Below are 13,537 nucleotides of genomic sequence, written 5' to 3'. Positions count from 1 at the left end.
GAAAGGAGAGGAATGAAGATTAGCCGAAGTAAAACAGAATATATGTGCGTGAATGAAAAAAGTGGAGGGGGAAGAGTGAGGGTACAGGGAGAAGAGATAGCGAGGATGGACGTCTTCAAATACTTGGGGTCAACATTCCAGAGCAATGGTGAGTGTGGTAAGGAAGTGAAGAAACGGGTCCAAGCAGGTTGGAACAGCTGGCGAAAGGTGTCTGGTGTGTTATGTGACAGAAGAGTGTCTGCTAGGATGAAGGGCAAAGTTTACAAAACAGTGGTGAGGCCGGCCATGATGTACGGATTAGAGACGGTGGCACTGAAGAAACAACAGGAAGCAGAATTGGAGGTGGTAAAAATGAAGATGTTGAGGTTCTCGATTGGAGTGAACAGGTTGGATAGGATTAAAAATGAGCTCATTAGAGGGACAGCCAAAGTTGGATGTTTTGGAGACAAAGTTAGAGAGAGCAGACTTCAATGGTTTGGACATGTCCAGAGGCGACAGAGTGAGTATATTGGTAGAAGGATGTTGACGATGGAGCTGTGAGGCAAAAGAGCGAGAGGAAGACCAAAGAAAAGGTTGACGGATGTTGTGAGGGAGGACATGAAGATTATGGGTGCTGTGGTGTTAGAGTGAAGGATGCACAAGATAGGCTTAGATGGAAAAAGATGACACTCTGTGGTGACCCCTAACGGGACAAGCTGAAAGGAAAAGAAGAAGAAACGGTTATGAATAAATATTGAAAACATTTGCAGAGTTAGGGCGGTATAACAAGAACTTGAATCACAACGGTTGACTGCATGCCACGCTGGCTGACTTTTAACTACTATGTCACTGCATTATTTAAAACAGAGCGAGTGAATATGTTTTCTGTAGGACACATACAAATGCAGGTACATAACAAATACGACATCCTCAAAAATTATTATTGTGAGCAAAAGTCATGTGTCTAGCAAGTGGGCCAGCCCACTTCAGTAGATTTTTGAAGAGTAAATTCTGATCATTCTTTGATTTCCAGCATGGTTTGTGTATATATGGTGGGCTTGCTGTGTGAGCAGTGTCGGCGTGATTGTAGTGTCGCCAATCAATTCAACGAAGAGTTAGGCACAACCACGAACAGAGGGCAACACGTGGATCTCTTTTGGAAAAAGGGACTAAACTACTTTTGACTTTTTCTCCATTTTGGACATGACCCAGGTCTGTGCACCAATCCAGATAGTCTAGCTCTACTCCACCTAACCCTAACTAACTGGTACATTCTCACTGAAGTTAGTACCCCAAAGGAAATTTTAACAATGCTGACATGGAGCAACTGTTTTTAGATTAGTGAGAGAATTACAAAACAAAACAAAAAAGGTCAACAGAATGGAAACAATGCTGCATAAATCCAGACGGTCGACTCCAGCACTACTAACCTTCTTTACATTCAAGAGCGACTCGTGACTCCAAGTTGTCCATTTGCATCTGAAGGCGCTTGAGTGTGAGGTCGTTTTCACGTGACTTTCGCTTGTAGGCTATCAGGACGAGGATGACAATGATGAGAAGCAGGCCCCCGCCAGCGGCGATGCTGACGATGGCCGGAAGGGTCAGCAGACTGTCGGACATGATGTGCACAGCGCCAGGAGAGACGTGGAGGCCGCCTACTTGAACCTGTGGAAACATCCCTGAAATTTGAATCCTTCACAAGCCTTTGAACAGAGACACTAAAGACATACAAAGACGTACAATATCCGTCTGTCGATCTAGCTGTCCCTCTGTCCGCTTCGTCTAACTTTTTTATTCTCAATCAAATTACAATGGTATATGATTTTAAAAGTATCTGAGTGGCTAAGAGAACTGGTTATACTAGCTTATAATAAGTCGTGGTAGTGGAGTAAATTTCAAAATGCATTTGCGTTGCTAAATATGCTTGTTTGAGCAAAATGTTCAAAGAACAGCATAGGACACTAAGGTGCAGTCTGAAAACAAAGCATGCACGCTCTCGGTGAAACAAATGAAACCTGCATACTTATTCTATTCTTCCATGGTGTACAAACACATACAGTACAACTGCATACACAATAAAGAGAAATGCTCAAATACAAGCATGCAATTACGAAATCTTGCCGTTGGTTTTCAGAACCTTTTGGTGGCTCAAGTGCAATTACGCGGCCCTCCTTTTCACCCCTTTCCCTCGGCTGAATGAGCAATGAGAAGGCCATGAATAATGGAGTTTGAAATTAAAATGAAGATAAAACACCCTACGTGGGGACAGATGGAAAAAAATGGTCTACACTGACCATGATTTTGTATTGTCCGGTGAGGTTGGGCGGCTCACACAGCAGCTGGCTCTCGGACACGGTCACAGAGCAGGGGGTCTCTCCAATCAGCACTGTGTAGTTAAGCTTCACCCCTCCTGAGGTTGGGGGAAGCAGGTTTCTGCCCTGTGGGTCCGTGAGAGGTTTGTAATTATGGCATGCCACACCAAAACATACGGCCTAGTACAGATCTGATTTCAAAAGTCCAAATCTTCTGCCCATGAGATGCTTGTGTACAACGGAATAAACAGTGAAGGGGCGATGGTTTCTCTGCAGGGCAAATTGCCAACTGTGAACACATTCAAATTTGAGCTCATGACAATTATTGGACGCAATTAAGGACCCCTTTGCAAGGCCCACCCCCTTCGACACCTTTACTAGCATTGTAATTTGCACTTTCACTGAGCATGTTTAACTGACTGGTCATGAAATCAGATTGCCACCAATGGTGACGATTGGGGAAAGTGACTTTGAGAATGGGCATACCTTAAGAATGATAGGAGAGCCTGGCTTTTGCTCCAACACTCCAGTGGTGCTGAGAGGTTCAAAGTAAGGGTTGGGGTAATAGAGCAAGTTGGTGCTGTTGTAGACCAGCAGCGCCTGCACGTTGTTGAAAATGAAGCCAAATTCGTCCGCATGTTTCACAGTGTCAAAGCCTGGATGGTAGTCCTCTACCAAGGAGGGAGCAGAGCAGCTCATGCTGGTTGCGTTCAACCCTCTACACACCTGAAGAGGATAAGAAATGCTAATGTTTAAATATAGCAGAGCTTCAAATAGTGTGCGCTTCAAATTTACACTTTCGTCTTGCTCCTTTGAAAAACAAAAAAAAAAAACAGGTGGTGCCACAAGATAAATACAGTGGAGGAAATCATTATTTGATCCCTTGCTGATTTTCTAAGTGTAACCAACTAACAAGGACAAAACGGTCTATGATTTCAACGGTAGGTGTAATTTAACAGGGAGAGACAGAATAACAAAAACAAACCACAAAATCATAAAACACAGACATCTTGGGAGGAATTTTGGACCACGCCTTTTTGTAGATCCTCTTCAAATCTTTAAGATTTTTAGGCTGTGTCCTTGCAACTTGATGCTTTAGGTCCCTTGACAGATTTTGTATGGGATTTAGGTCTGGAGACTGGCTCGGGCACTCCATGAACTTAAAGTGCTTCTTCTTTAGTCATTCTTTTGTTGCCTTGCCTGTTTGCTTTGGGTCATCGTCATGTTATAAGCCGAACCATGGCCCATTTTATGTTTTTCCAGCTCAGAGAAGGAAGTTGTCACCCAGAATCTCACGGTACAAGGCTCCGTCCATATTTCCCTCGATGAGGTGAACTTGACCTGTCCCCTTTCCAGAGACACATCCCCAAAAGCTCAATGCTTGACAGTGGGTTGGAGTTCTTGGGGTCATGGTCGGAATTCATCTTCCTCCAAACACGGCAAGTCCAATTAATTCTAAACAGCTCAATTTTAACTTCAAACAGGCTTGTACATGTGCTTTCTTGAGCGAGGGGGCTTTACAAGCGCTGTAGGATTTTAATCCATTAGGGCATAGTGTGTTACCAATGTTTTTCTTGGTCGCTGTGGTGGCAGCTGCCTTGAGATCATTAACAAGCTCCTCCCATGTTCTGGGCCAATGCCTAATGAATGACCTTTCTCATAATCACTGATACCCCACGAGATGAAATCCTGCGAGCAGCTCCAGATCAAGGGAGATTAATAGCCATTTTATGTTTATTCCATTTTCTAATTATTACACCAACAGTTCTCTCCTTCTCATCCAGCCTCTTGCCAATGGAGCCTGTAGCTGTTTCTCCAATGTTGTGCCGAACGTCCTTCGAAAGTTCTTTGGTCTTGCCCACGATAGAGAGGTTGGTATCTGATTGATTGATTTTGTGGACAGGTGTCTTAATCCAGGTAACAAGTTGAGATAGGCATATATCATATAGCTAATGAATTTAGATTAGGAGTACAGTACGTTCTTTAAGTGAGTCTGTGGGAGCCATAGTTCTTTTTTGTTGGTAAGTGATTCAATATTTATTTAATTCAATAAAATCCAAAGAAAATGTTTTTTAAAATGTTATTTTGGGATTTGCTTTACAACATTCTGTATCTTGGTGTTAAAATACACCTTCCATTAAAACTATAGTCAGTGTTAAAACTTACAAAATTAGTGAGGGATTAAAAAAAAAAATCCCCCCACTGTGAGTAATGAAACATATGCACGACGACAACAACAACAACAAAACATTAACATGGTTGTACAGCCATGCAACAAGTACAAACTTGACATGTTAGTCTGCTTCAGCAAAGCTGTTCCAGAGGTTCAGCCTGAAACCACACTTAATTATTGATGGGAACAAGGAATAAAAGCATATGCTAATACAGTAATATTGCAAGGAAGTTAAACATCCCATTTCCAATAAAGTAAAAATTCTCAGTCGACCACTCAAGAGTGTCTACATCAGGGATCAGCAACATTTAGCACTCAAAGAGCCATTTTGACTCGGTTTCCACAGAAAGGACAACACTGGGATCCGCAAACACTTGTTGAGATCTGAAATGAAGATGTTAGCCTATATATATATATATATATATATATATATACACACATTTTTTTTGTGTGTCCATACAGCCTCAAAAGAATCCATTCAGTTGATCCGTATTTCAAATAATTACATTTTATTAAATTAAAATTTATTCATGAAATGAAGACATTTAGAAATCCTACAAAAAAAAAAATCGCAGTTGAAGGTCTCTTTCAAATGAATTAGGAAAGCTCAAGTTATCCAATTATCAATCTAGCAAACAAAAAATGCCACGAGCCATCATCCTTTGGCCTTTTGTAGCGAGTAGTGGAGCCTGGACATGAACTGAAAAATACTGTAAGCAGTGTAATTAAAATTGTACCACGTTAAGAATGCAGGTAGACCAGGCGGGAGAGTGAGGTGACCGAGCACTTTGTTATTTTTGGAGATTTTGATGTGCTGAGGAGTGTTGATTTAAACAGTAACTGAAACACCCAGGAGTTTATCCTGTTTCTCATTGCCCATTGTTGAGGATATTACAATGGAAAAAAAGAGCACTATTTCACTGACCGATGAAAGTATATATTTGCAAAATAACTGCCTGAATATTTATTTTACCTGGTTAATGGGACTTCTGCTCCTGAACCTCGTGCACAGCGTCTGCAAATCACGGCTGTAGGAAGTCACTTTCATCTTTTATAAGATCCGTCTGTGAGGCATTTCTCCGTCTCGGAGAGTGACGCATATTTTGAGTGTTGAAAAATAATATATATCCACTTCTATCGGACACTTAGAATTTATTTTCCAAAGCCGCGCAGAGCCACAACATCAGGATTAAAGAGTCGCGTGGGGCTCCAGTGCCCCGGCTTGCCAACCCCTGGTCTTGTTTCATCCTTACAAAAGCAGTTGTACAAATAGAATTCTCTCAAATACCAATCCCCTTTAATAAAGGGTTTTCTAGTAGTTTCTATAGTTCAGTAAATAAATCTCTGCCAGGATTAGGGCAAATACGGAAAAAAAAAAAAAGTTACAATCTAATCTGGTAATTTGACATGTGTGTGTGTGTATTTGTGATGGTCTGTGCAGCCTGAAATTAATTCAGGGTAATTATGACATTTGGAATCAACAAAGAAGATGCAGAGAGACCAGCATATTTGGAATATAAATTCCTCACTCTGGACGGAAAAGAATCTACTGTCTATCGTTAAATCAATCTCTATTCTCCGTGAGATGAAAAATAAACAGCCACCGATGCTTGAGTGAAAAAACATCAGGCAGAAAGCATGGAGGAGCTCCTCCTCTGCCTTCTCAGCTAGAGAGTGGGGCTGAGCTATGGCTCCTTTATTACTTCTCTCCAGTTTGCCCAGATGAGAGAGCTGTCTCCCATCTATCCTCGCTGGCTCAGCTCTGGAGGAGAGAGGGAGGGAAGGCGGTTGAGGGGGTGAGGGTTTGGGAGGCGAGGATTGATTGCTGAGCAGCAACTCAGCTCACAGAGGGGGTTTTTTTTTATCTGCTTTCATTCCCGGGCTGCTCCCTCTCTCCGGGGAAGAAACTTAATTAGAAGCAAATATCACCAAAGCTGCTGAATGTGAGCAAATACCACGCCTCCTACCTGTTATGTGCGTGTGTATGTGTGTGTGGCGACACAGCCAGTCACTCAGATCGATGCAGAGTTGTTATGTGTTGTCAAGACCATAGGAGTTTTGTGTTCTCTGGAGCAAGTGGTGCCTTTTGCATGGAGCCTATCAAACATGTTTGGACCAGGAAAGTGAACTGAGACAAAGGCTACAATTACATTACATTATGTCAGGGCTACTTTATTGCTCTATTATTGTTGTCTTCCCCCGAAACAACACAGAAAGGCCTCAGTCTTCTATTTGCAAAGTTGCAAAGAGCTATATTGTCTGAGCCTTCACACCCCTTGTAGAGTCACCCATGGCAAACAGTTCTTAGGTGAGGGACCAGACAAAGCACGGCTCCCTAAACCCCTATTATGACAAATATAAATAATGGATCTAGGTTCACCCGCCCGGACGTGGGTCCTCTGGAGCCAGGCCTGAAGATGGGCTTGAAGGAGTCATCCTCAAATATTTGAAATGCCTCTGTCTCTTCATTAATGTCACTTAGTTACATAGCGGGTATTTTTTGGACATCATTTTTGGGACATGATGGTGTTATTAACCAGTGGATTGTGTCACGAAAGGCCCAGATCAGAAAACGCCCACAACTAATGCTGCTTAATACATTGCAGCATAGCATGGCAGTCCCCAAATACAATGCTACTACAGCCCCGAGTGGCTATGAGTTATTTTTGGATAACATTTGAACAGATTGGATCCATAGTCCTATTTTTTCAGCGATGCCGTGGCATTGCTTTTCTGTGTATGAACTCACCATTTCTTGCAGACACAGTCTTTAAAATTAGAATAATAGACACATGCTCTCCACAGACATCTAGACTTTCACAATGCTGCAAAATCCCCTACAAAAGTTCTGGAGTTCTGCAGCAGTCTGAAGGAGGTCTTTGACAAGCAAGTGGCACTCTAAATGTCCGCTTCAGAGATGACGGTCTGGTACTTTAAGCTGTCAGAAATGAGTACTGGCAGTATTTTACTCTTCTTCTCTTATCATGTCATATGCTGAACCCTGTCAGGACCAAAACATCATTTTTTTTTTCTGGCTGTGGAAGTTGGAATTCAAAGAGACGTTCAAATAAATGCTGATGCAAAAATGGGCCATTGAAGGATTTGATAAGCAAATGTGTTGTTTGGCTGTCGGGCTGGGACCATCAATGGCTGTCAATCATCATGTTGACAAACCCCTGCATGGTAACTGCCTTGGAATATACTGTATTAGCATATTATGTTTTTTTTACTCCCAAAAAACAAGCAGATGCACTGCTTCCAGATTACAACACTGTAGTTTGTCAAAGGGTCCTGGCTCCTTATCGGCAGCTCTATCTGTGTCTTGCCAAACACTGACAGCACAACACATTCCTTCAGGCCATGCAGAGAGGGAAACTTCACATTGTTCAGTGTTGATAAAGTGGAATAAGGTCAACAGTTAGAGGAAATAATTGGAATTGTGGCCTCATCGGTCTGCACTTTGAAAGTGAAGCAGCCAGCAACATTCCCGAGTGCCTCTGGCTGCATATATTACAGAGCTAGCGTAGTGTTTTAGTACGACCCAACAAACTACCTTTCAAAAGGTCTCTGGCCAAGGTAGGAGTGAGAAAGAAATGCAGGATAGAATGTGGCGTCACAGAGATGTGTGGAGGATGAGGGTCGAAGAGTCAGGGGTCACCTGGAGGCTAGCATTCAATAGATGGTAGGTCCTGTGCTGTGTTACTCCTACACGGTTTCGCTGCCAACCAACTGTGAAAACTGGCATCAAATCTAAAACTCTCATCCACACAGGCCTGTGTGGTGCACAAGCCAACGTGCTTCTGCCATCTTCACCAGACTAGAGGTTAGTGACTCAACTTGTAGGCATGGTTTAAAAACAAGTCGACATTTGCCAACATCATTAGAAATCCGAGCCATCTCTGTACTGAATCCACGTGCGTGAATTTATACATCCTTCAATTTCATGCAAATATCGAGGGATACACTCGCTGGAGTGCAATGCCACATAAATAAATGTACAAAAAAAAACATTGCAGACAGTCACAAAGAGTCCTGTCAGACATCTTCCACAAGCAGGTTCCAGTAAGGAGATGAGAGAGAGATGAGAGAAAAAACAAAACGAAAACAATCCAACATTAAGGGTGATGACTGAATGACTTCCATTGCAATATGTCATCCCTGTGGCTTGTTATTCACAAGGGTGTTACACTTGAGTGTCACAGTTATTTAACGCCAAGATAAGCACTGCTGATTTGGCAGCACAAGTGGAGTAGCAATTAGCATTACTTACCCTAAAAATACATTGTGAACCTAACATTACACTGTTGAAAGTTTTTTTTTCATAGCTACTATTTGGAACAAATGGCCATATATGTATTTTCTATATGCATTTCCGCAAAATGTGTTCTATTTTCAGTGGCAAACAAATTGTGATCAATCAACAGGAAGATTCCCCTGATTTTCAAAGGAACATATTTTGTAATCTGTCAGATGTTTTTAGCTTGAGTGTCTGCGTGAGCCCACACCTAAAGTCCCACAGACCGGTAGCGGGCCTGCTGACCTCAGTGCAAGCAGTAGCACAGATGAAGACTGCATGCTGAGTGAGGTAATGAAATTCAAAAAGTCAATCCATTAAATAAAGCACATCCAACTTCTCGTGGTTAGCGACATCGTTTTTTTTTTCCCGATGATTCACTACAGTACAAAATAAATGTCCATCAGTACGTACAAGTAGTGCTGCTGTTTGACACTCGAGAGGGTGGCGTGATTCAATGAACTATTCATTGATGGTGTTGAGACGTCGGTAAACAATAGAACATCAATAAGAAAGTACAATGTGCAAGTATTGAGTATTCATTATGGTTGTTGGCTTTTTCTCTCTCTTTCTGAGCTCCGTGTCACTGACAATCATTGAGAGGGTACAATAACAACCTCTGCCGAAACCTTTGATCATCCCAGGAAACTTAATGTCGGAAATGCAGGCTTAGAAAATGAATCCTTGTTATTCGAATCAAGATTATGAGAAATGATACAAAAAGCCATTTTCTCTACTTGTGCTGCTCTCCTTGTGCAAAAATGCAGGGGACACCAGTGAGGGGGCACCAAGGAGGTAATTTAGCGGCTGGCAGGTGATCATTTGAGGCCGCCTGACAGACAGCAGCCCGTATTATTAAAGGTATTACTGGCTGCAGGCGGATGAAAGATGTGTAGTAGTAACCTCGGCGTTTAATAGAAGCTCATTCTCCACATGTGCGAGCAAGACACTGGCACTTGCATCTTTTGCGAGCTGAAAGAGTGAACAAATCCCTTTCAAGACCGAGGCAGACACCACAACGAGTCAATCACATTTTAACTGGCCACACAGGAAGTGTTTGTGGACCATTCCGAATATAAAACCGCACAGTTGTAATGCACACAGTCATAATATCTGACAAAGGTCTTTCAGGGAAACTGTGCCGTCATGCAGGCAAACATTGTTGAAATAAAGACTCAAGGCTGAGTTGTGATCTTCGGGACTAAACAGACTTGAGGCTAATTTTAGACTAGAGTCAGCAGTATGAATCAAGACTGCAAATGCATGAAGGCTTTTTTCCATTTGCTGGAAATGACTGATTAAAGACTTTCACCATCTAAACCTTCAGAAAACCGTGAAACTAACCCGACCAGACAATATCAATGTGTATATAATGTGTATATAAAATCTGCATGTTTGCCATCTGTTTAATGAATTTCTCGTAACGCGCAGCCCCCTATGCCTGGAAACGTTTGAAACCCTTGAACTAACAAACAAAAAGTGTATCATTCTATTCATCTGTTAAATTCGTCTTCATCCAAATCATCACATTTACTTTTACTTTACCTTAACATTTAGTTTTCCGCTTTGACATTCCAAACACACTTTCCAGTTATTACGTATTCCATAGTAAATGACTAAAATCTTCTTGCTACTTCTGATGAAGAATCTGTTGTCCTAAATGTAAATGGACACCACCACTTTTCTATATTGTACTCTTCAGTTCCAGCCTTCTTATTTTACCCCAGTTGTCCAACCTCCTTCTCTTCGTTCAGAGAGCACTGAGAACAAATCCCATTCCCTTAATTAAAAAAGGGCCCGCAGGACAGAGGCTCAAACGCAATTTGTAGCGATTTCCCAACGCAGGGATTTTGATTATATGGGGTGTCTTTATGCTGACCAGTGACTTCCCCCTGCACTTAATCTTCCATTGAATCCCATTAGAGGTCCCCTTGACCCCAGTCATGCACACCTCCAACACGCCCCCAACTGCATTTCAGACTGTAATATCCAGGAGTGTGTAAACAGATGGAAAGTGTGCTCACTGCTAAATGCATTATTCAGAAGTAACAGGGAGCTGGATGGGATGATTTGGTTGTTTGTGTTATGGTTTATGAGTCTAAAATTAAAAAAAAAAAAAAAAAAGGTAGAAAACCAAGCAATGACAAGGATACTTACATTGACTGACTCTTTGCCGGCATATTTGACCCGGATCCTGGGCTCTTGTACCACATCCAAGTTCGTGCCCGTTACGATCAAGGGAGTGTGGCCACTGAGGAAGATCAGAAATGGACATGTACACAACATTTGGGCTTAGTTCTTGTCACAATCACATTGAAATACTCCATTATTAGTCGTTTAAGGTTGAGATTTTCTCAAGATCAATTGGATAGCCGCTATTTTACTCAATTTCACCATAGAAAAGTGAAATATTTGGACGTCGCTGATGTCGTAGAACTTGGACTTCTCCAGCTGTTTGTGTCACCACAACAACTTAAACAATATAGACTCACTTCCGAGGCAGATAAGTCAGTTTACATTCCAGTCCATTGTAACTTCACTTTTGTATGTGTCATATTTAATGAGAGATGGGGGAGTTGTTCCACAGAGGTTAAGTGGACGCCCTGCAACCGGATGGTTGGAAGCTAATAACCCACCCCGAGAGCATGTCATTGTTGTGTTCATGGACTAGACACTTAACTCACATTCACTATGAATGAATGTGGTTGGATGTTTGGTGGTGGTCGGAAGGGCTGAAGGTGCAGAATGGCAGCCACGCTTCTGTCAGACAGCCTCAGGAACACAAAGTAGCTCATAACCAACAAGCGTGACTGAGGACTGAATGAGTAATGCGTGAAATTGTAAATCGTCTTTGAGTGCCTAGAAAAGTGCTCTACAAATGTAATGCGTCATTATGATTATTACCATAGATCAGGATGAACTTCCCTTAAAATGTTTATATAGATCTTCATCCATTTTGTTCACTCGGTGCATGTCTGCCCTCTGTGTGTGATCCTCTTTTTTCTTAATTCATATAGTTTATTTTACGAGAAATAAAAGTATAGCTTGCTTGACTTTTTGTACATTTCCGCTAAACTCATGTAAGAAAACAAATTTGATTCTTCTCCTCCTTTCAATTAGGAGCGCATCTGTGGATTGCATTCAGTGAGAGAGACTGTCTAGACACGATGTGCTGCGGCAGCTCCATCACATCTAAACTAATAGAAAGAAGTAATTGAAAGTGCAGTATTGACTTATGCCTGCTAATGACCAGTTGCTTGGAGGCAAAGCTTCACAGGACTGAGTTGATGAGAATGCAAATGGCTGTAGTGGCTAGTGTACGGCGGAACCTACAGGTCAGGTGTGTGTTTTTACCTGGCAATGCTCCAGTCGGGTTCAATGCGCAACACGGTGGGATCCTCAATGTACTCGAAGGTGAGGCTTTCCCTGATTTGGGAGCGGTCCACGCTCACGCTGATCTGGACCGGGCTGATCCCGGATAGGGACGGTGAGGAGCAGCACACAATCTCTGTCATTGTTCGACTGAAAGTATAGTGAAGAAGAAAAAAAGATTACCGTCAATGCTGAAGAAAGCATCAGTACATGGGCCACATCCACTAAATAAGTTTTTTTTTTTTCATACATGAGCCACACTGGTTTATGTCTTAATATTACTCAACTGTTTTGACATCTGGTGCGCATGCCTTAGCCTGTCGGTGGCAGTAGTGTGACACGGTCGGAATTGATTGATGACAGTCAAGAACATGGACACTGTCAGTAAGTTAAAGATGAATCCAAACTCAACCTTTGTGCAAAAGCTCAAGCTCTCATATGTCCTGCCAACCCGACCTTCGGTAAATTGCAGAAAGTACCAAGATTCCAAGGAGAAGGACCGAGTCAGTAAGCATGACTGCTGACGTAGACATCCATGAACATGGATGCGTATTTTGCGGTCAATAGCAATTACAACAAAAATGGAGCGAGCAAGTGTCTTGCTTGGTGTCGTCCAGTCACACACAGCAGACACACACTGCGGAGAATCTAATGGACACATGGATTTAAACAAGCGCCAGTGGGTGGGGTGAGCCAATTGTCTGGTAACAGGTTTAAAGAACTCATTTTTGTGGATTGTTCCATATTTCAGCATTAATTTGTGATATGAATGAGGTGAATTTGGTGTGAGGCAGGAGGGTGTATGTAATGTCATTCTCTGTTTAAATATCAACAAGTACGTCAATTGTGTGGATTGTTTGAGATTCATCTGGTTTGTTTTTCTCCCTGTCCAGCATTCCATTTATAGTGATACTTAAATCATTTCTGTACAGTGATGGTGACAGACTCTGGAGCAAATCAATTCTATTTACAGTGCACGGGGGAAAAAAAATGTAAATCCAAACAAATTAGAGGCTCACCAGCATCACGGATGGTGTTGAATCATATTTATAAATAAAACTCGGCGGAGGGTTTTGAAGGAGGTAATGTTTTAATGAACCTGAGTTGATGTATTTTTATCTTTCCCATCCATGACTGGCCAAGCGTAAAACTAAAGACCAAAGACTTATTTTTCTACTGCTTGACCACTTTCCACAAAACCTTTGTCTACTTTTGTCAACTGTTTGGTTTTGGTCTTAGCAAAGGAACATCACTCAAATTGGCCATGAGAAGTTCCTATATGAAAATACAAAAATATATGAATAGCAAAAATAAGCACATAACCACCACGCAATTGCCACTTGTTTTAATAGTTAGGACTTCGCTTCATCTTATCCATGCAATGACAATTACTACATTCCCGCCTTT

The 13,537-nt window shown here is 41.9% G+C and overlaps 1 protein-coding gene across 1 annotated transcript in view; it reads right to left on the bottom strand.

Moving 5' to 3' along the window:
- The window catches only part of plxna2 (plexin A2), a 339,402-nt gene that overhangs the window by 33,591 nt on the left and 292,274 nt on the right, over nt 1-13,537 (bottom strand). Inside the window, exons 20-24 of the mRNA XM_061839724.1 lie at nt 12,113-12,280; nt 10,916-11,009; nt 2,778-3,017; nt 2,274-2,417; nt 1,410-1,644 (exon numbers count right to left, since the gene is read on the bottom strand). Of these exons, the coding sequence (XP_061695708.1) occupies nt 1,410-1,644; nt 2,274-2,417; nt 2,778-3,017; nt 10,916-11,009; nt 12,113-12,280 (881 nt within the window). The remainder of the gene's footprint in view (nt 1-1,409; nt 1,645-2,273; nt 2,418-2,777; nt 3,018-10,915; nt 11,010-12,112; nt 12,281-13,537) is intronic.

Source organism: Syngnathoides biaculeatus, chromosome 2 (assembly GCF_019802595.1).
Source record: "Syngnathoides biaculeatus isolate LvHL_M chromosome 2, ASM1980259v1, whole genome shotgun sequence".
Lineage (NCBI taxonomy): Eukaryota > Metazoa > Chordata > Actinopteri > Syngnathiformes > Syngnathidae > Syngnathoides > Syngnathoides biaculeatus.
Note: the sequence above shows the minus strand (reverse complement) of the source record. Positions and strands in the feature narration are given on the sequence as shown.